General features: G+C 37.5%; 1 protein-coding gene across 8 annotated transcripts in view; it reads right to left on the bottom strand.

The window, feature by feature from the left end:
• Positions 1-119: 119 nt before the first annotated feature.
• Positions 120-26,538, bottom strand: part of LOC127871970 (tudor domain-containing protein 7-like) — a 107,864-nt gene continuing 81,445 nt past the window's right edge. For all 8 annotated transcript variants that reach the window (XM_052415272.1, XM_052415271.1, XM_052415275.1 and 5 more), the window contains 8 exons: positions 18,629-18,879; positions 17,390-17,488; positions 10,201-10,313; positions 8,880-9,384; positions 4,263-4,346; positions 3,513-3,611; positions 2,371-2,488; positions 120-2,039 (listed from right to left, as the gene is read on the bottom strand). In XM_052415272.1, the coding sequence (XP_052271232.1) occupies positions 1,831-2,039; positions 2,371-2,488; positions 3,513-3,611; positions 4,263-4,346; positions 8,880-9,384; positions 10,201-10,313; positions 17,390-17,488; positions 18,629-18,879 (1,478 nt within the window). In that variant the 3' untranslated portion in view covers positions 120-1,830. The remainder of the gene's footprint in view (positions 2,040-2,370; positions 2,489-3,512; positions 3,612-4,262; positions 4,347-8,879; positions 9,385-10,200; positions 10,314-17,389; positions 17,489-18,628; positions 18,880-26,538) is intronic.

Raw genomic sequence — 26,538 nt, 5'->3', positions numbered from 1 at the left:
TTGCCTTGAAGTTGAGATTAACAAACACATTATTAGTTGTATGACAATTTATGTGCACAATACAACTGCAACAAATAACAACAGAAATGATAAAACATGATGGACTTAATTGCAAACACTGTAGTAAATAAGCTTTAATGAAATAATAAAGAAGGTACATACATTTATACAGATTAGTATCATGAAACATTAACTTGGCATTGTATACATGTGTAACTGTGTATTACACATTATTTGTCATGATTTCGTCAATGATAGGTGAAACTAGGCATTAACAATTTTCTAAGAACAACTATAAGAAAGTCCCTTCTTTGAGGTAGTCACATGCATTTACTAAAGAAATGCCTTTAAGTGACCTTTCAACAACAACAACAAAATTATCTGATTGTCAAAATTTTCCATATTAGAAAAATCATTTCACTATGAATTGACACAGTATTTAAAAGTCTAAATAGTAGCATTCAAACTACATGTGTTCAGAGGGTCTCGGAAAATTGTCAATACTATTTTATAACATTCTGACAAGAAATAAACTCTCTTTTTTGTGTTATGGTATAATAACAACTTACAAATATTTGATTGCTACTACACATTATTAAAGCCCTGAAAACATGCATTTGCAGTACATTGGAAACCTTGATTATTCTAAACAAACATTTCGCAAAAAAATCTCTTAAGTATGTCATATTTTATTCAAACTTATCCGTTTGTGTCACGCACTAGTATTAAGTACATAACCACTATCTTCTAGTTGTTTAGGTTACATCCTCTGAGGATGTATTACACTATTTAACGTTACACTCTATTTTCAACGTGTACAAGTATTTAAGTAGTGTGCTTTTCAGTGTATGAATTTATAATTAAAAAACATCTCCATTATTGTTAACGATTCTCATACATACAAGTCGATAAAATCATCTTCTAACCAAAAAGGCAGCACTTTGAATTATAATGACACGATTACAATGTGTTAATTTCTTTTAGCACAGAAACACACAACAGACTTTTAAAACAACTGTCTAATATACTTATCACACACTGTCAATATATAAAAAAAGTACTTGGTCCGAAGCCTTAAACGAATGGCATAACAAACACATAAAGAACAAAACATTAACAAGGTTATAATTTTGAGGTTTTCAGATAATTTAACAACTTACACTTAGAGACAACATTTCAACAAAAGTTCGATTAATTGAATAAAACAAGATCGTCATAATTGTTGTACAAACGAACAATACCAATATACTTCATTGAAATAATGCTCTTAAAACTTTACTCGGGCTTAAAGTAACATAAATACTCAAGATAAACAAATATTTCGCAAAATATTTTGTAAAATAAAGTAAATCCATAGCCAAAATTTCAAAGCTTGTGGTGGTCTAGTAACATAGAGTTAACGAGATACAAAATGCTTGTTTTTATTTTTTGTGCGACAATATATTCCATGTTAATTTCCCTGCACAATATCCGAACATTTACAAGCAAACACGACATATTCATGAGAACTACGTCATTCTTGCTTAGCCAATCTTGCGTTCACTCATAAATGTTCGAATATCGTAGCCGTTAATTAATATATTGTGACACAAAAAAATAAAAACCAGCATTTTGTATCGCGTTAAATCAATGTTACAAGACCCTATTTAACGTTAAAATGTTTGCTATTGTTATAAGGAACATTGATTTGTTATGTGTTAACTTGTTTTTTCAAAATCTTGTACAAAATATTCATTGATTTTGAGTGTTTATGGACTTTTAACAGTTCATTTCAGAATGATGCCAACAAATCTACATGAAAGACACATCTGTCTAACTTTGAGGCCCACATCAAACCAAAGTTGCGTAGCCAAATCGAACAAGCACCTCGTCAATACAAATGTCAAACTTTTCACTTGAGGTATCGATTAGACGCAAATCAGCGATTCCAGAGGCAGAGTCTAAACCCCGTACTAACGCTACAAGGTCATGTCCCTGCGCTAGCTCAATAAACTTGTACTTGGCAGCTTCAAGCCAGTTGTGGGTGGAAGACTGTATGCCTGAGATACATTTATCACATGTTCTGATTAATACAGTATCAGTATAATATTGCTGATAGATTACAACTGAGGTTACATAAAACACAGAACTTTACAGGAATTCATGTCAGTTTTTTTCTAACTGCTTAGTAACACAAGACAACTGTATATAATAGCCTACTTATTTTTATCAAAATGTATTTGTTAAGTTGCAAAATAAATCAACCCTTTCGTCACAGAAAAAAGAAATATATGCAAATTTAAAAAATACCAGGATTTAAAATGAGTAGCTATATAAAAAAACCTATGAACACAAATGTAAAGATCAGTGATGCCAAGCAACTGTACATACTGCCAAGGCGGGCATTCAGGGCCATCATGGGTAGAGCCGTATACTGGGGCAACAGTGGCTTGAGGCTAGATACTGAGATGGCTGCATGCTCACCAATGTCCACTTTGTACACGGACACCTGGAATTTCAATTGAAGACTGGACTTGTATGCATATGCGTAAAATGTTGTCCCAGATTAGCCTGTGCTGTCAGGATTTTTGCTTAGAAAAGACTTCCTTTAAATAAAATGACAAATTCCATAAGAGCAGAAAGTGCCATCCCTGATCAACATGTAGGGACTCCATATGCTTATTAGGGACAACTCTTGATGCATTAAGCCCTGTTTTGTCTGAATGAGACTTAAAGTAAATACCCAGATACATTCACAAGAGAACGCAAGACTGGCTTAGAGCAGAGTCAGAAGAACGATATATTCATGAGAACTTGTGCTTCTGAAGTTGCCCAAAGCCAATCTCTCGTTCCATGGTAAATGTTTGCATATCGTAGCTGGAAATTAGCATGGAATATATTGGGACACAAAAACATAGAAACAAACATTTTGTTAAATCTATGTTGCCATATCTAGCATTAAAATTTTGGCTATTGTGATACGGGACATTGATGTTTATGGGTTAATTATATTTTTTGAAATATCGTACAAAATATTCGTTGATTTTGAGTGTTTATTTGCTTTTATTTAATTGAAAGCAAACATGAACACATTCCTGTATTTGGAATTGTCAAAATAACCACCTTCATCAGAGTAAATTAAACAGAAAAAAATGCTGAGAAACTAAATTTACCCTCTAATTATTCATTTTACAGAAGGTTGTTCTTAACCCAGCAGGTTGTTCTTAACCTTAAATCCCTAAGAAATACATGCATGTCATTAAATTTCAAACATAAAATAACAATCTATGTAAATGAAAAAAATAATTATTGCTGTTGACAACATATTTCTCTATGGCTAAAGCTCTATAAATACAAATAACTAATTTGACAGACCTCCTATATTCAGATTGAAAACTTTTTATCAGACTCAAAGTAGAACATTTTAGCAATCAAATACTTAACTGATATTTATGCCATAACTAAAAAAAAGAACAAAAAAGTATTTTTTTTTATTTTTTTTTTTAAATCTTAGCAACCCTTCAAAAACTTACTAGATCTTCCCCTAGAATTCTTGCAGCTCTCACACGGTACCATATCTTGTCAATCACACCAGCATACACCTTACCAACTTGGATTTCATCTCTACTGAGCTATGAATATGAACGAGAACATTTTGCAATCTATCAAACACTTTTAAGATGTATTGTATTTATATCTCTCAGTTTAAGTTTACACAAAAATAGTCAAATTAACTCAAGGATACAAGTTGAATGCCTTAACATGAAATAATCTTGAGTGGAATGTATATACATTATAAGTGGTATGTCAAAACCATGTATAAGAATACCTAAGTCAAGGTCAGGTTAAGGTCATATCTATGCATATCTATTTAGCCAAGGTCATGTCAATGAATACCTAAGTCTAAGTAATTTCAAAGTCGTGTCACTGAATATCACTGTCATTTTAAGGTCATGTAAATGAATATCTAAGTCAAGACCACGGCTAAGATATTAATCAATGATACAGGAATCAGATATCATGGTCATTTTTGAAAGTTTACAAAAGAGGACATCAATCTTTTCGATTTTACTGGGCCTTTAAATATTAATCCATAAATTTTAATGAGCATTTAAATATTAATCCTTAGTCAAACAAACTTTTTCTGCTAAACACATGAAAACTGCTGTATTTTTTCTGCAGAAGAACCATATCAGTAACAGTAATGGAATATTAAAATATTCAGACAACATTCTGGATTTTAATATGAATCCAATCTTAATAGAGTCCCAATTCTGACTTACCTGGGCAGCATTATACTCTGGATAAAACTTCAGCATATCTACCAGCAACTTATTGAGTCTGCCCATTTCATTGTATGGTATACACTGAAATATATGTTAAATAAACACTTTAAGGTAATGAAAAATTAGGTAATAAATTATGTGAAAGTCAAAAAATAAAACTTTATGGAAACAAGAGGGCCAAGATGGCCCTAGTTCGCTCACCTGAGAGAAGTCGGTTCATTCAATCTTTACCAAACATCAAATTTGACCTAGATATTATCCAGACAAACATCCTGGTCAAGTTTCATCATTATTGAACCAAAACTCTGGCATATGGAGTGATTTTGTTTTTGTAAGATTTGACCTGGTGGCCTATATTTTGAGTTGACCCCCATTACCAAACATCAAACTTTGCTTACAAAAATCAATATTATGACCAAGATTCATAAAATCTGAAACAAAATTGTGACCTCTAGAGTGTTTACAAGGATTTTGTATAATATAATGAAAATTTGGACAATCTAAGGGCAATAATTATGGCAGTAATTATGTGATATATATAAAAACCAATCTTTTCCCCAAATTTCATGATGATTGGGCAAAAAATGTGACTTCTAGAGTGTTCACAAGCTTTTAAATAAATATAAGAAAACTGCCCCACCCCCCGGCCGGCCATGTTATTCAACTGACCGGAACCATTTTCAAACTCAACTCTCATATCAAAGAAACAAATTTTCTGACCAAATTTCATGAAAATTGGGCCAAAATGTGACTTCTAGAGTATTCACATGTTTTCACTATATACATATAAAGAAAAATGCCCCGCCCACTGGCAGCCATGTTTTTTCACCGATCTAAACCATTTTCGAACTCGTCCGAGATATCAATAAAACCAATGTTTTGACCAACTTTCATGATGATTGGGCAAAAAATTTTGACTTCTAGAGTGTTTACAAGGTTTCTTTCTCTATAGCCAAATAAGGAAAACTACCCCCCCCCGGCAGCCATGTTATTCAACTGACCGGAACCATTTCGGAACTCAACTCTCATATCAAGGAAACATATGTTCTGACCAAATTTCATGAAAATTGGTCCAAAAATGTGACTTCTAGAGTGTTCACATGTTTTCACTATATACATATAGAGAAAAATGCCCCGCCCACTGGCGGCCATGTTTTTTCACCGATCTGGACCATTTTCAAACTCGTCCGAGATATCAATAAAACCAATGTTTTGACCAACTTTTATGATGATTGGGCAAAAATTATGACTTCTAGAGTGTTTATAAGGTTTCTCTATAGCCAAATAGGGAAAACTGCCCCCTCCCCCCCCCCCGGCAGCCATGATATTGAACTAACCGGAACCATTTTCGAACTCAACTCTCATATCAAGGAAACAAACGTTCTGACCAAATTTCATGAAATTTGGGCCAAAAGGCATAAGCGTTCTTGAGTTATCATCCGGAAACCATTTTTCTAAGTTGAGTCACCGTGACCTTGACCTTTGACCTAGTGACCTGAAAATCAATAGGGGTCATCTGCAAGACATGATCAATGTACCTATGAAGTTTCATGATACTAAGCATAAGCTTTCTTGAGTTATCATCCAGAAACCATTTTACTATTTCGGGTCACCTTGACCCTTGACCTAGTGACCTGAAAATCAATAGGGGTCATCTGCAAGTCATGATATATGTACCTATGAACTTTCATGATCTTAGGCATAAGCTTTCTTAAGCTTTCATCTGGAAACCGTTTTACTGTTTCGGGTCACCCTGACCTTGACCTTTGATCTAGTGACCTGAAAATCAATAGGGGTCATCTGTGAGTCACGATCAATGTACCTATGAAGTTTCATGACCCTAGGCATAAGCGTTCTTGAGTTATCATCGAGAAACCATTATACTATTTCGGGTCACCGTGACCTTGACCTTTGACCTAATGACCTCAAAATCAATAGGGGTCATCTGCAAGTCATGATCAATGTACCTATGAAGTTTCATGATCCTATGCGTAAGCGTTCTTGAGTTATCATCCGGAAACCATTTTACTATTTTGGGTCACCGTGACCTTGACCTTTGACCTAGTGACCTCAAAATCAATAGGGGTCATCTGCAAGTCATGATCAATGTACCTATGAAGTTTCATGATCCTAGGCCTAAGCGTTCTTGACTTATCATTCGGAAACCATCTGGTGGACAGACATACGGACCGACATGAGCAAAACAATATACCCCCTCTTCTTCGAAGGGGAGCATAAAAATGTGACTTCCATAGTGTTCGATCACAAGGTTTGACCGAAACCATTTTTAAACTCAACTCTCGTATCAAAGAAACAAATGTTCTGACCAAATTTCATGAAAATTGGGCCAAAAATGTGACTTCTAGAGTGTTCAGATGTTTTCACTATATACATATAGAGAAAAATGCCCCACCCACTGGCGGCCATGTTTTTCACCGATCCTAACCATTGTCAAACTCATCCAAGATATCAATTAAACCAATGTTTTGACCAACTTTCATGATGATTGGGCAAAAATTGTGACTTCTAGAGTGTTTACAAGGTTTCTCTATAGCCAAATAGCCTTTAGGGAAAACTGCCACTATATACATATAAAAAAAAATGCCCCGCCCACTGGCGGCCATGTTTTTTCACCGATCTGGACTATTTTCGAACTCGTCCGAGATATCAATAAAACCAATGTTTTGACCAACTTTCATGATGATTGGACAAAAATTGTGACTTCTAGAGTGTTTACAAGGTTTCTCAATAGCCAAATAGGGAAAACTGCCACTATTATACATATAGAGAAAAATGCCCCGCCCACTGGCGGCCATGTTTTTTCACCGATCTGGACCATTTTCAAACTCGTCCGAGATATCAATTAAATCAATGTTTTGACCACCTTTCATGATGATTGGGCAAAAATTGTGACTTCTACAGTGTTTACAAGGTTTCTCTATAGCCAACTGCCCCGCCCACTGGCGGCCATGTTTTTCAACAGACCGGAACCACTTTTGAACTCAATCAAGATATCATTAAGACAAACATTTTGACAAAGTTACACGAAGATTGAACATAAAATGTGAGTTCTACAGTGTTTACAAGGTTTTTCTTTTTTTTTACCTAGTGACCTAGTTTTTGACCCGGCACAACTCAGTTTTGAACTCGGCCGAAATTTTATTGGGGCAAAGCTTCTGACCAAGTTTCATGAAGATGGGACAACAAATGTGGCCTCTAGAGTGTTTACGAGCAAATGTTAACGGACGGACGGACGGACAAAGACCGGTCAGAAAAGCTCACCTAAGCAATCAGGTAAGCAAAACAAAATCAATTAATTATTTAACTTTATTTTCTTCGTAAAGACAACAAACGCATCCTTCTTATTACAGAATCCAGTGTTTCTATATGGCAATTTCGGGGCCGATATTCGGCCCCATTCCCCTCCAAAAATAGTATATATTTTCCCCCATTTTTTTTTAATCGCCTCAAAAATAAAAATTAAATTTTTTTATTTTTTTATTTTTTTTTTTTAAACAACTGCCTCATGATAGACATATCTCAAATTCATTTTATAAACATCTAACAAGGTATTTAACTATAATTAATATGATTTTTTATTATTATAAAGAGTTAAATTAAATTAGGTTTTCCCAAATCAGTGGACTTCATGAATTAATTTTTTTTCCAAAATGGCCAAGAAAAGGCCTTATGTATCTATATTGTGTCAATATTTGTTGATAAAAACATTCCTATTTGGCCCATTTTATTGATAAAAAATGCTCAAAATTGCCATTTTATTGAGTTAAAAAATCCCAATTAGACTCTAATTGGCTTGGAAAACTGATACTGTGCATGACAGCTGAACTGACTGAAACTAATGTTGAACAAATCATTGATATATATTTAAGAAAAAGAACAGAGACATTCAGCTGTGAATATTACACTCATACATACATGTGTATTCATATAATAAATATCATTACATATAAAAGAATGACTTCTTAATTTTCCCCTTTTCCTAAAAAACGACGCTTTTTTCCCCTTTGGACGGGCCCCGCCACCATTCCTTTATAGGTGAAAAAAAACACTGGAATCTTTGGTTTAAAATTAACCTTGTGATCTTCATTAAATTACCACAATCAAATTTTTGTTTTCATTATTAATATAAGTTAGCTCAGATACTTAGGTGTATGCATATGAGTAATGCAAATATAATCATGTCTCAAAAAATAGACATAACAATTACATGTATAATGGAACAAGAGCTGTCTCCATAGGATGACTTATGCCCCCGGTAAACGCTTTGATATTAGTTATAAGCATTTTTCAAAACCTAAACGCATATTTTGAAACCTAAACGCGGACCCTAAGTTCAAGGTAAAGGTCGAAGGGGTCAAAATTTGTGTGCGTATGGAAAGGTCTTGTCCATATACACATGCATACCAAATATGAATGTTACATCTGAAGCGACATAGAAGTTATGAGCATTTTTCGAAACCTAAACGCATAGTTTGACAGACGGACAGTGCGATCACTATATGCCCTCTTTAGGGGGCATAAAAAGCATCTTTAACTCCAAACATTAATACCTTATAAACAAAAAGACATTGATCAAAACAAGGCTTTACTTACTACAAAATTGTGAGGGTCATTCACAAAGTTGATGTGAACATCAAAATATTCCCCAACATCTGGCATTTTAAACTGTTTAAGTTCACTTTGATCCATCTTGGCTGGATTTTTTGTAATAGCCCTCTTCAAATTTTCACTGGGCTGCTGTAAATTGTTATTTTCTTGATCCATGCTCCCATTTGCTAATCTCAAACTTTTTATATCACTGTCCAAGGATTTTATATCTTGAGCATTCACAGTCAATTTCTGAACAGACTTTGCACTTGCAACATCATTTATGGCAGGGTTACGGTTCTTGGATTCATCAATTTTTGTGTCTATATTTGGAACAGGAGAGAGCACGCTAGTGGGTGTAGCAGTTGCAGAGTTCTTTGGACTTGGAGAAACTGTCCTTGGAGTATCGATACCGCCTCCTTCAGATTCGATAGTGCGCAAAATGGTTTCATTGATGTTTATATCAACATCCCCTGAGGTATCATACAGGACTACAGAGGGAATTTCGTCTCTAAAATGGAGAAAATATTTTCTACACACTGAGTACTAAAACATTTAATGGATTACATTTGTCAAAAGCTCAAATCAAATGCCAATTAAAATCAAAGCTTGCAGTTAATCCAATTACAATTGAAATTAAAGCTCTCATTTAAATCCAATCTTAATGAAAATCAAACCTTGCATTTAAATGCAATGTCAATGAAAGTCAAAGCCAACATTTAACTAGATACAACTTGTGACCAAGTTTGGTGAAGATCAGATGAAATTTCGGGACAGACCGACCGATGGACCGACAGACAAAGTGACTCCTATATAGCCCCCATTACCAGTAATGGAGGTATAAACAGAATGTCAATAAAAATCAAAGCTCAAATCTAAACGAAAATCATAGCTCATATGTGTATAGAATATTTATGAATATCAAAGCTAAAATGTAAATTTTATGTCAATGAAAATCAAGCTCACATGTTAATCCAATAGAAATCAAAATCAAAGTTCACAGATTAATAAAAATTCCATGAAAATCCAATATCACATGATAATGGAATGTCTATGAAAATCAAAGCTTGACTATAAATCCAATGTGAATAAAAATCAAAGCTCATTAATAAATTAGTCAATGAAAATCAAATCTCGCCTGTTCATTTATTGTCCATTAAAATAACACGTCCAAATCAAAATGTTTAAGCCTTTTTTTGTTAAATGTTACATGTTAAAGAATACATCCTTCACAAAGATTCTAGTACACTGAAAGACAAAGGTAAATAGGATCAATACAGTTTAAGATAGATAACTAATACAGACAAAATAGGCTACTTTTCCATACCGTTCAATGACTTCAGCTACAAGGGTCTTCCCTATGGCCAATTCCACCAGACTATCGAGGGTAGTAATGTTGGTGCACACGTCATCTAGGCCGTACAGACGTACTTCTACTGCCTGGAAGAGGGGATTAGAGACATATGAGCCTCATTCTGGGAAAACTGAACTTAATGCATGTGGGTAAAGTGTCGCCCCAGATTAGGCTGTCCAGTCTGCACAAGCTTAAATGTGGGATGACACTTTCTGCCATAACGGAGAAAAAAAATTCCGTTGAAAAAAACTACCATTAAAGAGGAGAGTGTCGTCCCTGATTAGCCTGTGCGGACTGCACAGTGCACAAGCCTGTGTGGGACAGTACGTTAGGCACATTCATTCAGCCAAGTTTTCCCAAAGCGCTGCTAAAATATATTGAGGATTAAGTAATAGTATATATCAAGGAGTTACGTATACCTTAATGTGGGAAATAGTGCATATCTAGACCCTAACATATATTGAGATTTGTGCATATCTCGGAGTTACCTACATACTGAGGATTGTGAAATAGTGTATATCTAGGAGTTACACATAAATACGGGTTGTGAAATAGTGCATAACTTGGAGTTTCACATATGCTGAGGTTTGTTAAAAAAGTGCATATCTAGGAGTTACACATAACTGAGGGTTGTGAAAAAGTGCATATCTAGGAGTAATACATTACTGAGGGTGGTAAAATAGTGTATATCTAAGAGTTACACATATACGGAGGGATGTGAAATGGTGTATATCTAGGAGTTACACATAACTGAGGGTGGTAAAATAGTGTATATCTAAGAGTTACACATATATTTTGAAAATTCAAGTTTTCTAGGATTTAGAATTAAAACAATTTTTTTAAATAAAATTCATTTTAATTATTAAATACTTACCTGTTATCGTATGCTTATACTTTCCAAGGGGAAATAACTCATCCGGAATTTTAACTGGGAATCCGCCACCACAATACCGTAATACAGGCCAGGTTAAACATAGTGCAATGCAACCTAGCCAAAAATCGGTAACCAACCCTCAATATTCTTTCAATATATATACAAAAATATTAATCGAATAGCGGGGTGGGAGGTGGGACTTACCGATAACAGGTAAGTATTTAATAATTAAAATGAATTTTATTTAAAAAATTTGTTTTAATGTCATAAATACTGACCTGTTATCGTATGCTGATTTTGCAGCTGCGGTGGGAAGGTTCGTATATATTTTCCCAACACAGTAGAACCCATAAACAGGGTTATCAGCTAATGATATCAAGTAATCTTCGTTAAAACGGTATTAATTATGACTTCTCGGACAGAGTAATATGTCTATGTCGTAAAGAAGACACTACCGTTAGTGAAACCACAACAAGCCCAAACGTATACAAATTGTATTGTTGGCACTTCAGAAAATGAAGATAAAAAGATGACAAGGTGGTCGGATTCCTCCAGTAAACAGCTTAGAGCACGTCAAAAAGTGGGGTGTGATTAATATATGCCCACAAAACAGACAGAGCTCTTAATTCATGCGGTCAGATCCTAAAAAGGAATGAATCCTTAGATAGGATAAGATTAACTTTCCTTAGTCGAGGTCTAACCCCGAGAAATAGAAGCCGCAGACACATCTCCCCCCCCCCCTTTTTTGGGGGAAATGAAGAGTGTCTTTGAGAACCTCGAATGGACTTCTGACTAACACTGCTGAGATAGAACTTCAAAGCCCTGATTTCCCAAAGAAGTTTATCCTCATCTTCATGACTACCAGTTTAAGAAAACTTGGAAACTTGAAGGTAGAAGCCATATAGAGGACTTGATATTAAGCAAGGAATCCTGGCTGACACAACAAAGTGAAAATGACAATAGATCCAACTGAAATTGGTCGTATTCAACAGAAAAAAGCATGAATTTCACTTCTCCGTATGGTAAAAGCCATAATAAGAAGGAAAACCGTCTTAAAATTATATTGGAACTGTTTATAAGCCTGATGAAAAAGGTTCATAGGGAGCTCATTAAGCATCCCAACATGTTACACAAGTCAAAACCGCTTAAGAAGGTAAAGGAACGAAAAACATAGTGTTGACATTCCATAGTTTGGATCAGTTCCAAAATAGGTAAGACAGCACAGAGTTGCGATGACTTACACAAAACAAGGTATACGAAAGCATAATCTCTATCCTTTGATGAAGAAAAGAACAAATTTCTTATCATCAAGAAAAAGATGAGAAAAACCTCTATGTATCTAGCAGAGTGATTAAGGTAATAACTATGCTCTCAATTACCCAGTAAAAAATGAATTTCCATAGAACCTTTATACAGTTCTGATGGAATTATCCTTGCACAAGTAACAAGGATTGAAACTCTAACAGAAAAACGTTCTTCTGTAGAGATAACTTAAAGTTATTAATGGCCAGACATGAAGTGGCACATGTTTGGATCAGTAAAAATATGTCTCAGTGAGATATGATATTTGACCTGTGAAGAAGTTTCCTGAAAATAATTGTACAGGAGACTTTAAAGGTCGTAGAACCATAATCCCATGGTTCATTAAGTATATTTCATGAAATTATGGCAAAAACTCAGTTATTGCAAAAACTCACCAAGAAGGCAAGATATTCCAGTTTATGTCAATGGACGAATGTATAACAATCGCACACCCTGCTGGATCGATTTCTGTGAACTGCATTGTTGACGTTGTTCAGCATACCGGTATACACTGCGATATACGATCGCATAACGCTAATAACTAGCGTTTGATGATAAACAACATTCTTTGATATACTATGTACACCATGCAACTCGTCTGCAACTTCACTGCCGCGCATGCGCAATTACATTATTCAACCCAACGGAAAAATAATTCGAAAGAAAGAACTGCAGGACAAAACGTCCAACAGGGCGTTGAGACGAACTGGTATGAGAAAGACGATAGAGAAAATGTGTTGTTCTTGCAAAGAACGAATAAGTTCCTGATTTCCAGTTACAAGGAGTGATAATATGATCACCTCCGTGTCTGTAAGTAAACCACGACCGATGTGTGATAGTTGAAACCATCACAAAGGAATCGTGAAAATGTGTTGTAAATGAAAAACAGCTAAAAAGAATTTTCGCTTTTCAAGATGTAGATTTGCAGGTGATATTCATTAGGATACCACATAATTGAGAAAATCAAGATACGTTGTTCTATGTGATCGTCCATAACCTTATCTGCTCACATCTGTATACGATGTAAGTAAGGTTGTGGTAGAATAAACTATATTTTTGCCAAGATAATCTTCTAGTCTAGACACCACTGAATAGTGGTAAATAATGACAAAAAGATGGAAATCTGTGTCATTAAATAATCCCGAGATGAATACAATTATCTTAAAAATAAAGCTGAAACGAACGTAAGAAAAGACGTCTCAGCAGAAGGACCGGTGACCGGACCGGTAAATACCGACCGGTGACCGGAACCATTTGTCAAGGATGGGTGGGCAAAGAAACCACGGCAAGCCGAACTTTCCCACTCCAAACACACTTGAAAATTGGTAGAATAGGACAGTGTTTAACACTTATAAGTTTATGACCTATCTACAGAATATAGCCTCTTCTTGAACCAATAACAGGCGCCTTTAAAATCCTGGATAATACAGGTCGCGAAGTCATCGATTTGCGAAGTACGGAAATATGATTGATAGTGGTACCTCCGGAATCGGAGGTGTGATGGCAGAAAAAGGTGAAAACCCTAGGGGTAACCTTAAGCGGGTCCACGCTTGCCGGTAGAATGCATGGAAGTCTTAAATTCTGACTTGATTAATCCATTTACTTCAAGACTTCTAACCGGGACGAATACCGAAAGGAATACGACCAGTTATAGGAAGACGGCCTGTTATGGCCAGAAGTGTAATAGAAGAATAACTTTAAGATGAGGTCCCTCCAGATCCTAGGATCTAAGATCTGAGTTCAATAGGTCCTAAGCCATCTACAAGACTGCAGCCGCTATGCGGTCAATCTGATGGGCAATCCTATGTATCGGAACTCTTGTTGATTCCAGTAGCTTGAAAATATGCACCGCCGTAGGAGCAATAGAAAAGCAGAAGTCGATACAAATGTCGTCTTGCTAATCCTGCTAGCGTCATTAATGTGTCCCAACTGTTCCGTGACACTGACTGCAAAGTCTGTAGCCGACAGGTACAGGCGGTTAAAACAATTCATCCTTCGGGTCTCGAACATAAAATTAATAGAGGTCAAATAGTAATGTTCGACCTCAATGCTAGTCTCCGAGCCCACTTCAGCCGATCTATCTGCAAGACCAGTAGTCTGCATGTAGCCGGTTGAGATAGAAGTACAAATAACAGATATAGCATGATTTGGTAACCGTCGCCAGTAGAACATCAGTATTGAAAAACACAAAAAGTCATGTAGATTGTTGAATCCATAAAATATAGTATTCAAAACAGTCATAGCCAGGGGTATACAACTATGTAATGTAGATGATACCCGTGATACTAAAAATTGACCGATGAAAACACAGTGGAATACCGGTAATTGGTAAGTGGTGACCGAACCGGACCGGTCAATGACCGGTAACTGTAGCCCGGTGAACGGACCAGTCATAATATGACCGGTGACGTTACCAGTTAAAGACCGAAAAATGGTGGAATCCATATGGTCTGTTATCAATGTCAAGCTCTGCTCGGAAAAGAAGATCATGCCAAAAAAATCCAATCCGATGGCAATAAGACATCACTTATTCTGACCGGTGATCAGTGATTGGTGATATGACCGATGAATGGTGACCGATGTCCGGTGATCGGGACCGGTATAATATAACTGCGTCAGAATGGAAATATCTGGTGCAGAAGAATGACCATCCACGAAGTCATCTGATAATGTTAACCGGAAAACAACGGTAGATTATCAGTATTAATAGGCATACATTGTAAGTGTCCTTGTAGTCGTAGTGGAGAAAAGAACAGCTTATCCCGAAGCCTGAATGTTAAACGAACTAGTGTTCGTATACAACTACGGCTCGGTGACTGCAACATGTGTGGATGCCATATGAAGAATCATCACACGTGGAATGGAGACATGATATTCCTAAAGGAATAAAATGGAGAACGTCGATATGACCAGTAGGTTCATTAACGCCTACGTGAGAAGTGGCGACATCCATATAACTTCGATGCCGAAATATTGTTCGGCTACGCTGGAAATATTGTCTTCTACAATATTGTCTCCGTGAGCATTGACATGATCGCTTACGAGCGTATCAACGCCGAGAACTGCTCAATGAAGGAGAGGTATGTTCGATAACTATCCAGTGATGCTCAATGCAGTCCGCTGATGTCTACGTGAAGGTTGACGACGTCCTCGTTTCCTGTGATGTCGAGATCTGGATCGGCCGAGATGTGGATCGGCTGCGATGAGACCGAGATCTTCTAGAATAACATCTCCGTGAGTGACGACGTGATCGCTTACGAGAGCCGCGACGATGAGAACTGCTCGACGAAGAAGAGCGTGTCCGATGTCTAATCCTTGATGAAGACGATGTATTCAACGAAGAATAGGAGAATAATTCAATGAAGAAGACCGAGTTCTTCTTCTTGACCGGTGACTGGTGTTATCGGTGGCAGGCCTAACTGATGACTGTTGACCGGTGACCGGAGCGGTGATCAATGACCGGACCGGACCGTTGACATGACCGGACCAGTGACATGACCGGACCGGTGACATGACCGGTGACCGGACCGGTGACATGACCGGTGACATGACCGGTGACCGGACCGGACTGGTGACCGGACCGGTGACCGGACCGGACTGGTGACCGGACCGGTGACATGACCGGTGACATGACCGGTGATCAATGACCGGACCGGTGACCGGACCGGTGACATGACCGGTGACCGGACCGGTGACATGACCGGTGACCGGACCGGTGATCAATGACCGGACCGGTGACATGACCGGTGACCGGACCGGCCGGTCAGACATCGATCAATGGTCCGTGATCAACGTCCCCGGTGACGTACCGGTCATATCATGACCAGTGATGTCACCGGATAATGACCGTATGGCGGATGCCAAATGGTCCGGCAATGGTCGATGTCCTTGACCAATGCCATCGGGCAAAGACCGGCTGACGGGTGTCGCCATATGGTCTGATGTTGACCGACTGTCTAAGAGACTTAGCATAGTACGGTCGCGATCGTGCCCGATACCCGGTGACTGATACTGCAACTATCATCCATGATCTGCGAAGTCACCGGGTATTTATCCACTCTTGTTTCTGCGACCATCATGTAGTCGAATATATGAAAAACAAGAGCAAAGCATATTCAACCATAAACTGGTCACAGACCAGATTATCATACGGCACATTAAATCATTATTTGACCATAATGAAAATTATAATAATACTGCCGTAGATCATAAATTAAACAAAAGTTTAATTCAAAACAGATGAAAAATAAAATGACGATCAATTAGATTGTCATGCGGAACGTTAAAATCATTATTGCACACAATGGCAAATGATAAACAATCTGTCAATAGAAGAACACGCTTTGCACGATCTCGTAACACATTAGAAGAACATGCTTTGCACGTTCTAGCAATGTATTAGAAGAGCACGTTTTGCACGTGGTCGTTCGCGCCTGAAAACACCCAGCATGGTAGAAATAAACCATTGTTCGATAAAAACAAGCATGGCTTACCTTTTACAAATGAAACAAAATCCATTAAATCCACACAAATTAATCCGAATGAGAAATAAAAAAAAAAAAAAAAATTTATCTATTCAAAACCCCAATCAACCAAGTGAAAAACAATATTTTAATTCAGAGCCGTAAAAGACACGCATACACCTGGTTGATCCGGAAAGAATATTGAGGGTTGGTTACCGATATTGGCTAGGTTGCATTGCACTATGTTTAACCTGGCCTGTATTACGGTATTGAGGTGGCGGATTCCCAGTTAAAATTCCGGATGAGTTATTTCCCCTTGGAAAGAATAAGCATACGATAACAGGTCAGTATTTATGACATTAAAATAATGGGTTGAAAAAATATACAGTATTATTGAGATACAAATATTTTTTAATGAAGTATACACATAAATGAGGTAAACAATTAATTAAGTAAATAACCGCTTCTCTTTAAGTGTTGGCACACTATCTATTCATTTTTTGTAAAGAAAATTAAACTTTACCTGATATGGCAACATTTTGTTGATTTTTGGATCCAGTACATGCAGTTGTTCAGGTAGGAAATCATCTGTATCACCATTGTCCAGGAAATAACAGGAGACCTGAAATAACAGGAACATGTATACTACATATCCCTTTGGAGGATGCATTCTCTTAAAACAGTAATCTCTGAAACCCATGCTCTGTTATTAAAGACTTAAGACTGAATCACAGGGAACTTTTCTCTTCTTGTCCTCTGGTTGCCAATGTACTGGAGGTACAACTCCAAGTGTTGTATGTAGTTGATACCCAATTAACAATGACTTGATTTTGTCACGTTTTAAAGTCATGATTTTGTATATGAGAGAGACAGTAAAAAACAAAGCCATTCAATACAGTAAAAAGTAGGGTATTCAATATTCACAGAATTTTACTTTCCCTCTTTGTCCAGATATACCATATAAATAATAAACAGAACATCAAACAGTCAAGAAAATTCCTTAAACTACAAAACAATTACCGTAATTACTCAAGTTTTCGAAAACCCTCTTTTTTATCAACAATAATTATTTTTCGTGACTCTTAATTTTAGGACATACAGGTTTTTGTCCGTAATTAATGTCTCTTAATTTTCGGACAGTATATTTTACCATGCTGTTCTACAGACTTCAGCCCTGGCTGTTTTGGCCTTTCTTGTGACACTTGAAGCATGGATTTTTACAACAGTATTAAGGGACTACAACCTGGCAGATGCATGCCTGAGGGCAATCAACCATTACACTAGCGTAATTGGGTTAATAACTATATATACCAGTAGAAAAAAATGGATTCAACCAACAGCATTTGAAACAGTGTCGTCCTATTAAGGAGGCAGAATGTTTTCTGTTTTTAGTTGTTTGTTCGATATCATTTCAGGCAAGAGTTATATTTTTTAAGCAGAAAAAGAAGAGTTAATCACAAGAAAATTATTGTACATTGATTTATTGCATTTATTCTATTATAATTATAATTTTCTGACATCTTGATTTTTTCTCTAAATTTTCGGACACCTGTAATTTTTGAATATTTTTCGTATCTACATTTTCAGACACGAAAAAAAAAATCATTTTAAAGTGTCAAAAAACTTTAGAGTTATTACGGTATCCTCACCTCTTTCTCTCCCTTGGAGATGACCCTGATCAACTTGTAAGTCATCATTACAAAATTCCTTACTATTCCTGAACTTACAAGTAAAATTGATCATCGTTTCAAATTATCCTCACCTTCTGCTCTCCCTTAGAGATGACCCTGACCCTATGGTAAAGGTCGTCGTCAAGGGCGACATAGGTAACGTTCTCCTGCAATGGTGTTTCCTCACAGCTGTCTTTGAATGCCTCCTGCAGCACAGACTGGAAGGCGACCAGTTTGTCGCTGTAGTTATCACCGACCAGTCGAAGCATGACAGAGTCAGTTGATGAGCTGAGGAAGGTCACGTGAACATCCCATTCATTCTCGTCTGGCAGCGTGATGTCATCTGGTGATGTATAAACATAGAAAGTTAAAGGGAAAACATAGACAGTGATGGGAAAACACAAAGGGCAGTCAAAGAAACAAATTTATCCAATAATTAACATGATGTGCCTTGCTACAGGAAATCTATGAATGCTACAATAAATATGGATTAATCTACATTCTTGTCTGGCTGCAAGATGTTGTCTAGGGATAGGAAAACATACAGCATGATGGGAAAACATAGCAGGTGATGGAAAAACATATTATTGATGCAGGGTGTTACACCATTTTAAAGCATCAACTAAGATTATTACATATGAATAGGCTACTTTCTTTATCCACTCAAAAGAAAACAAAGTCGAGTCCCATTTGTTCTTGTCTGGTTGCTAGATGTCATCTGGCGATGTGAAAACATAGAACATTATGGGAAAACATAGACGGTATAAGAAAAGAATGATGCAAACTGCTTCTTCTGATATCACTATGTCATCTGGTAATGAGAAACAATAGAATTGATTCAAGCTGCTACATCATGTAGCATGACGATGACGTTGTCTGGGAATGGGAAAACACTGAAGATGATGGGAATACAAAGAGGGTAGTCAAAGGATACAAATTCATCACAATACATGTATAACAAGACTATTGCCAAGAAATATAAGTCCCCTACCAGTGTAACTCCACCATTTACAGATTGATTGATTTTTATTTGTTTCCATAGTAACCAGGGTTCTTGACGTAGGAACAAAATAAAATGACCTGCATATGTCCATATTGCCATCTATCCATGTTTCAAGTTTCATGAAAAAATATGAAGAACTTTTAAAGTTATTGCAGGATCCTCAAAAGTTTGACGGACAGACTGACACACAGAGCGCAAACCAGAAGTCCCCTCCGGTTTCACCTATAGGGGACAATTAGTTGTTCTTTGATACAGGAAATCTTAAAAAGCTATTTGTAATATTGTATTGGACCAATGTACATTTTTGTCTAGTAACAAATGTCGTATGGTGAAGGGAAAACAAAATGTGAAACAATACAATTGATGCAATAAGTTACAACTGGAAGTATGATGTATTTGGGCAATTGGAAGAAATAAAAGAAGACATACCGGTAGAAGTTTGCGGAATAGAATTGATGCAAACTGGCAATGGGATAATATACATGGAGATGGGAAAATATATAAGGTGATAAGAAAACATATGTGTTGGGAAAACATGGAAGATGATGGCAAGACAAAGAAACTGATGGGAAAACAAAGAAGGTGATAGAATAAGCATAGCATTTGATGGGAAAACATAGTGGAAGATGGAATAAACATATATGGTGATAGGAAAACATAGAGGGTGAAACAATGTAATTGATGCAAGCTGTTACATTTGGTAGCAATTTGTAGTCTGGTGGAGGGAAAACATAGAAGTAGAAACAAAAGTATTGACAAAAGCTGGTTATATAGCACAACGTCATCTGGCATTGGGAAGACATATAAGAGGATGCAAAAGAATTGATGCCAGCTGTCACATTATTGTAAGCCTCAACTGAAAAGCCATGTGAGAATAGGCTATTAGCTGTCTCCACTTGAAAGTAAATAAAGTCAAGGGAGTCAAATTTATAAAGACAAGAGCTTGTCACAGTAGTGCCAAATCCCCGCCGAAATGTGTTTGCTTGTATGACAACATTTGTTTTAGAGTAGAATAATATTTGTAAAAACAAATAAAGGGAGATAATTCATTATGCTCCATACAAACATTTACTTTGAAATTAAATAAAGGGATATAATTCAAACACTAAGGTAGATAGAATTATGGTTCTTAGTCACTGCACTTCTCATACTTGCCATCTGTTTAAGTTTCAAGTTTCAAGTAAATCTCTTCAGTAGATTTAGAGTTATGCTCCGGACAAAAATTTACTTTAAAACTATACAAAAGGGAAGATAATTCAAAAACTAAGGTAGATAGAGTTATGGTTCTTGGTCACTGCACTTCTCCTAGTTGCCATATGTTTATATTTCAAGTTTTAAGTAAATCCCTTTAGTAAATTTTGGAGTTATGCTCCGGACAAATTTTACTTTAAAGTTATATAAAAGGGGAGATAATTCAAATACTAAGGTACATAGAGCTATGGTTCTTAGTCACTGCACTTTTCATACTTGCCATCCGTTTATATTTCAAGTTTCAGGTAAATCCCTTCAGTAGATTTAGAGTTATGCTCCGGACAAAAATTTACTTTAAAATTATATAAAAGGGGAGATAATTCAAAAACTAAGGTAGATAGAGTTATGGTTCTTGGTCACTGCACTTCTCCTAGTTGCCATCTGTTTATATTCTAAGTTTAAAGTAAAACCATTGAATAGATTTGGAGTTATGCTCCGGACAAAGTTTCAGCCGGACGGACAGACGGACGGACAGGACCAATTACTATATCCCCTCTGATTTTTTTTTCGGCGGGGATAAAAATGCATGTCCCTTGCTACAAGAAGTCTTAAAACAAATTTAAAAATAAAATTCATTTTAATTATTAAATATTTACCTGTTATTGTATGCTTATAATTTCCAAGGGGAAATAACTCATCCGGAATTTTAACTGGGAATCCGCCACCTCAATACCGTAATACAGACCAGGTTAAACATAGTGCAATGCAACCTAGCCAAAAATCGGTAACAAACCCTCAATATTCTTTCAAAATATATATACAAAAATATTAATCAAATAGCGGGGTGGGAGGTGGGACTTACCGATAACAGGTAAGTATTTAATAATTAAAATGAATTTTATTTAAAAAAAAATTTTAATGTCATAAATACTGACCTGTTATCGTATGCTGATTTTGCAGCTGCGGTGGGAAGGTTCGTATATATTTTCCCAACACAGTAGAACCCATAAACAGGGTTATCAGCTAATTATAGCAAAACCCTAAACAAGGGTTATCAAGTAATCTTCGTTAAAACGGTATTAATTATGACTTCTCGGACAGAGTAATATGTCTAAGTCGTAAAGAAGACACTACCGTTAGTGAAACCACAACAAGCCCAAACATATACAAATTGTATTGTTGGCACTTCAGAAAACTAAGATAAAAAGATGACAAAGGTGGTCGGATTCCTCCAGAAAACAGCTTAGAGCACGTCAAAAAGTGGGGTGTGATTAATATATGCCCACAAAACAGACAGAGCTCTTAATTCATGCGGTCAGATCCTAAAAAGGAATGAATCCTTAGATAGGATAAGAGTAACTTTCCTTAGTCGAGGTCTAACCCCGAGAAATAGAAGCCGCAGACACATCTCCCCCCCCCCTTTTTTGGGGAAATGAAGAGCGTCTTTTGAGAACCTCGAATGGACTTCCGACTTACACTGCTGAGATAGAACTTCAAAGCCCTGATTGCCGATAGAAGTTTATCCTCATCTTCATGACTACCAGTTTAAGAAAAACTTGGAAACTTGAAGGTAGAAGCCATATAGAGGACTTGATATTAAGCAAGGAATCTTGGCTGACACAACAAAGTGAAAACGACATTAGATCCAACTGGAATTGGTCGTATTCAACAGAAAAAGCACGAATTTCACTTCTCGGTATGGTAAAAGCCATAATAAGAAGGAAAACCGTCATAAAATTATATTGGAACTGTTAATAAGCCTGATGAAAAAGGTTCATAGGAAGCTCATTAAGCATCCCAACATTTAAATAAGTCAAAACTGCTTAAGAAGGTAAAGGAACGAAAAACATAGTGTTGACGTTCCATAGTTTGGATCAGTTCCAAAATATGTAAGACAGCACAGAGTTGCGATGACTTACACAAAACAAGGTATAGGAAAGCATAATTTCTATCCTTTGATGAAGAAAAGAACAAATTTCTTACCATCAAGAAAAATATGAGAAAAACCTCTATGTATCAAGCAGAGTGATTAAGGTAATAACTATGCTCTGGAATACCCAGTCAAAAATGAATTTCCATAGAACCTTTATACAGTTCTGATGGAATTATCCTTGCACAAGTAACAAGGATTGAAACTCTATCAGAAAAACATTTTTCTGTAGAGGTAACTAAAAGTAAATAATGGCCAGACATGTAGTGGCACATGTTTGGATCAGTAAAAATATGTCTCTCTGAGATATGATATTTGACCTGTGAAGAAGTTTCCTGGAAATAAGTGTACAGGAGACTTAAAAGGTCGTAGAACCATAATCCCATGGTTCATTAAGTATATTGCATGAAATTATGGCAAAAACTCAGTTATTGCAAAAACTCACCAAGAAGGCAAGATATTCCAGTCAATGGACGAATGTATAACAATCGCACACCCTGCTGGATCAATCACTGTGAACTGCATTATTGACATTGTTCAGCATACCGGTATATACTGCGATCTAAGATCGCATAACGCTAATTACTAGCGTTTGATGATAAACAACATTCTTCAATATGCTATGCAAACTCACTGCCGCGCATGCGCAATTACATTATTTGAACCCAACAGAAAAATAATTCGAAAGAAAGAACTACAGGACAAAACGTCCAACAGGGCGTTGAGACGACCTGGTATGAGTAAGACGATAGAGAAAATTTGTAGTTCTTGCAAAGAACGAATAAGTTCCTGATTTCCAGTTACAAGGAGTGATAATATGATCACCTCCGTGTCTGTAAGTAAACCACGACCGATGTGTGATAGTTGAAACCATCACAAAGGAATCGTGAAAATGTGTTGTAAATGAAAAACAGCTAAAAAGAATTTTCGCTTTTCAAGATGTAGATTTGCAGGTGATATTCATTAGGATACCACATCATTGAGAAAATCAAGATACGTTGTTCTATGTGATCGTCCATAACCTTCTCTGCTCACATCTGTATAAGATGTAAGGAAGGTTGTGGTAGAATAAACTATATTCTTGCCAAGATAATCTTCTAGTCTAGACACCACTGAATAGTGGTAAATAATGACAAAAAGATGGAAATCTGTGTCATTGAATAATCCCGAGATTAATACAATTAACTTAAAAATAAAGCTGAAACGGACGTAAGAAAAGACCTCTCAGCAGAAAGACCGGTGACCGGACCGGTAAAAACCGACCGGTGACCGGAACCATTTGTCAAGGATGGGTGGGCAAAGAAACCACGGCAAGCCGAACTTTCCCACTCCAAACACACTTGAAAATTGGTAGAATAGGACAGTGTTTAACACTTATAAGTTTATGACCTATCTACAGAATATAGCCTCTTCTTGAACCAATAACAGGCGCCTTTAAAATGCTGGATAATACAGGTCATGGAGTCATCGATTTGCGAAGTACGGAAATATGATTGTCAGTGGTACCTCCGGAATCGGAGGTGTGATGGCAGAAAAAGGTGAAAACCCTAGGAGTAACCTTAAGGGGATCCACGCTTGCCGGTAGAATGCATGGAAGTCTTAAATTCTGACTTGATTAATCCATTTACTTGAAGACTCCTAACCGGGACGAATTCCGAAAGGAATACGACCAGTTATAGGAAGACGGCCTGTTATGGCCAGAAGTGTAATAGAAGAATAACTTTAAGATGAGGTCCCTCCAGATCCTAGGATCTAAGATCTGAGTTCAATAGGTCCTAAGCCATCTACAAGACTGTAGCCGCTATGCGGTCAATCTGATAGGCAATCCTATGTATCGGAACTCTTGTTGATTCCAGTAGCTTGAAAATATGCACCGCCGTAGGAGCAATAGAAAAGCAGAAGTCGATACAAATGTCGTCTTGCTAATCCTGCTAGCGTCATTAATGTGTCCCAACTGTTCCGTGACACTGACTGCAAAGTCTGTAGCCGACAGGTAAAGGCGGTTAAATCAATTCATCCTTCGGATCTCGAACATAATAGAGGTCAAATAGTAATGTTCGACCTCAATGCTAGTCTCCGAGCCCACTTCAGCCGATCTATCTGCAAGACCAGTAGTCTGCATGTAGCCGGTTGAGATAGAAGTACAAATAACAGATATAGCATGATTTGGTAACCGTCGCCAGTAGAATATCAGTATTGAAAAACACAAAAAGTCATGTAGATTGTTGAATCCATCAATGACCGGTAACTGTAGCCAGGTGAACGGACCAGTCATAATATGACCGGTGACGTTACCAGTTAAAAGACCGAAAAATGGTGGAATCCATATGGTCTGATATCAATGTCAAGCACAGCTCGGAAAAGAAGATCGTGCCAAAAATCCAATCCGATGGCGATGAGACATCACTTATTCTGACCGGTGATCAGTGATCGGTGATATGACCGATGAATGGTGACCGATGTCCGGTGTTCGGGACCGGTATAATATAACTGTGTCAGAATGGAAATATCTGGTGCAGAAGAATGACCATCCACGGAGTCATCTGATTATGTTAACCGGAAAACAACGGTGGATTATCAGTATTAATAGGCATAAGTGTCCTTGTAGTCATAGTGGAGAAAAGAACAGCTTATCCCGAAGCCTGAAAGTTAAACGAACTAGTGTTCGTATACAACTACAGCTCGGTGACTGCAACATGTGTGGATGCCATAAGAAAAAACATCACACGTGGACTGGAGATATGATATTCCTAAAGAAATAAAATGGAGAACGTCGATATGACCACTAGGGTCATTAACGCCTACGTGAGAAGTGGCGACATCCATATAACTGCGATGTCGAAATATTGTTCGGCTTCACTGGAAATATTGTCTTCTACAATATTGTCTCCGTGAGCATTGACATGATCGCTTATGAGCGTATCAACACCGATAGGTATGTTCGATAACTATTCTGTTGTGCTCAATGAAGACCGATGATATCTACGTGAAGGTTGACGACGTCCTCGTCTCCTGCGATGTTGAGATCTGGATCGGCTGCGCTGTCGAGATGTGGATCGGCTGCGATGAGACCGAGATCTTCTAGAATACCGTCTCCGTGAGTGACGACGTGATGGCTTACGAGGGCCGCGACAATGAGAACTGCTCGACGAAGAAGAGTATGTCCGATGTCTACTCCTTGATGAAGACGATGTATTCGACGACGAATAGGAGAATAATTCAATGATGAAGACCGAGTTCTTCTTCTTGACCAGTGACTGGTGTTATCGGTGGGAGGCCTAACTGATGACTGTTGACCGGTGACCAGACCGGTGATCAATGACCGGACCGGACCGGTGACATGACCGGACCAGTGATCAATGACCGGACCGGTGACATGACCGGTGACCGGACCGGTGACATGACAGGTGACCGGACTGGACCGGTGACCGGACCTGTGATCAATGACCGGACCGGTGACATGACCGGTGACCGGACCGGTGATCAATGACCGGATCCGGTGACCGGACCGGTGACATGACCAGTGATCAATGACCGGACCGGACCGGTGACATGACCAGTGACCGGACCGGCCGGTCAGACGTCGATCAAAGGTCCGTGATCAACGTCCCCGGTGACGTACCGGTCATATCATGACCAGTGATGTCACCGGATAATGACCGTATGGCGGATGCCAAAAGGTCCGGCATTGGTCGATGTCATTGACCAATGCCATCGGGCAAAGACCGGCTGACGGGTGTCGCCATATGGTCTGATGTTGACCGACTGTCTAAGAGACTTAGCATAGTACGGTCGCGATTGTGCCCGATACCCGGTGACTGATACTGGAACTATCATCCATGATCTGCGAAGTCACCGGGTATTTATCCACTCTTGTT

The sequence above is a fragment of the Dreissena polymorpha genome, chromosome 3, assembly GCF_020536995.1.
Source record: "Dreissena polymorpha isolate Duluth1 chromosome 3, UMN_Dpol_1.0, whole genome shotgun sequence".
In the NCBI taxonomy this organism is placed as follows: Eukaryota; Metazoa; Mollusca; class Bivalvia; order Myida; family Dreissenidae; genus Dreissena; species Dreissena polymorpha.
Note: the sequence above shows the minus strand (reverse complement) of the source record. Positions and strands in the feature narration are given on the sequence as shown.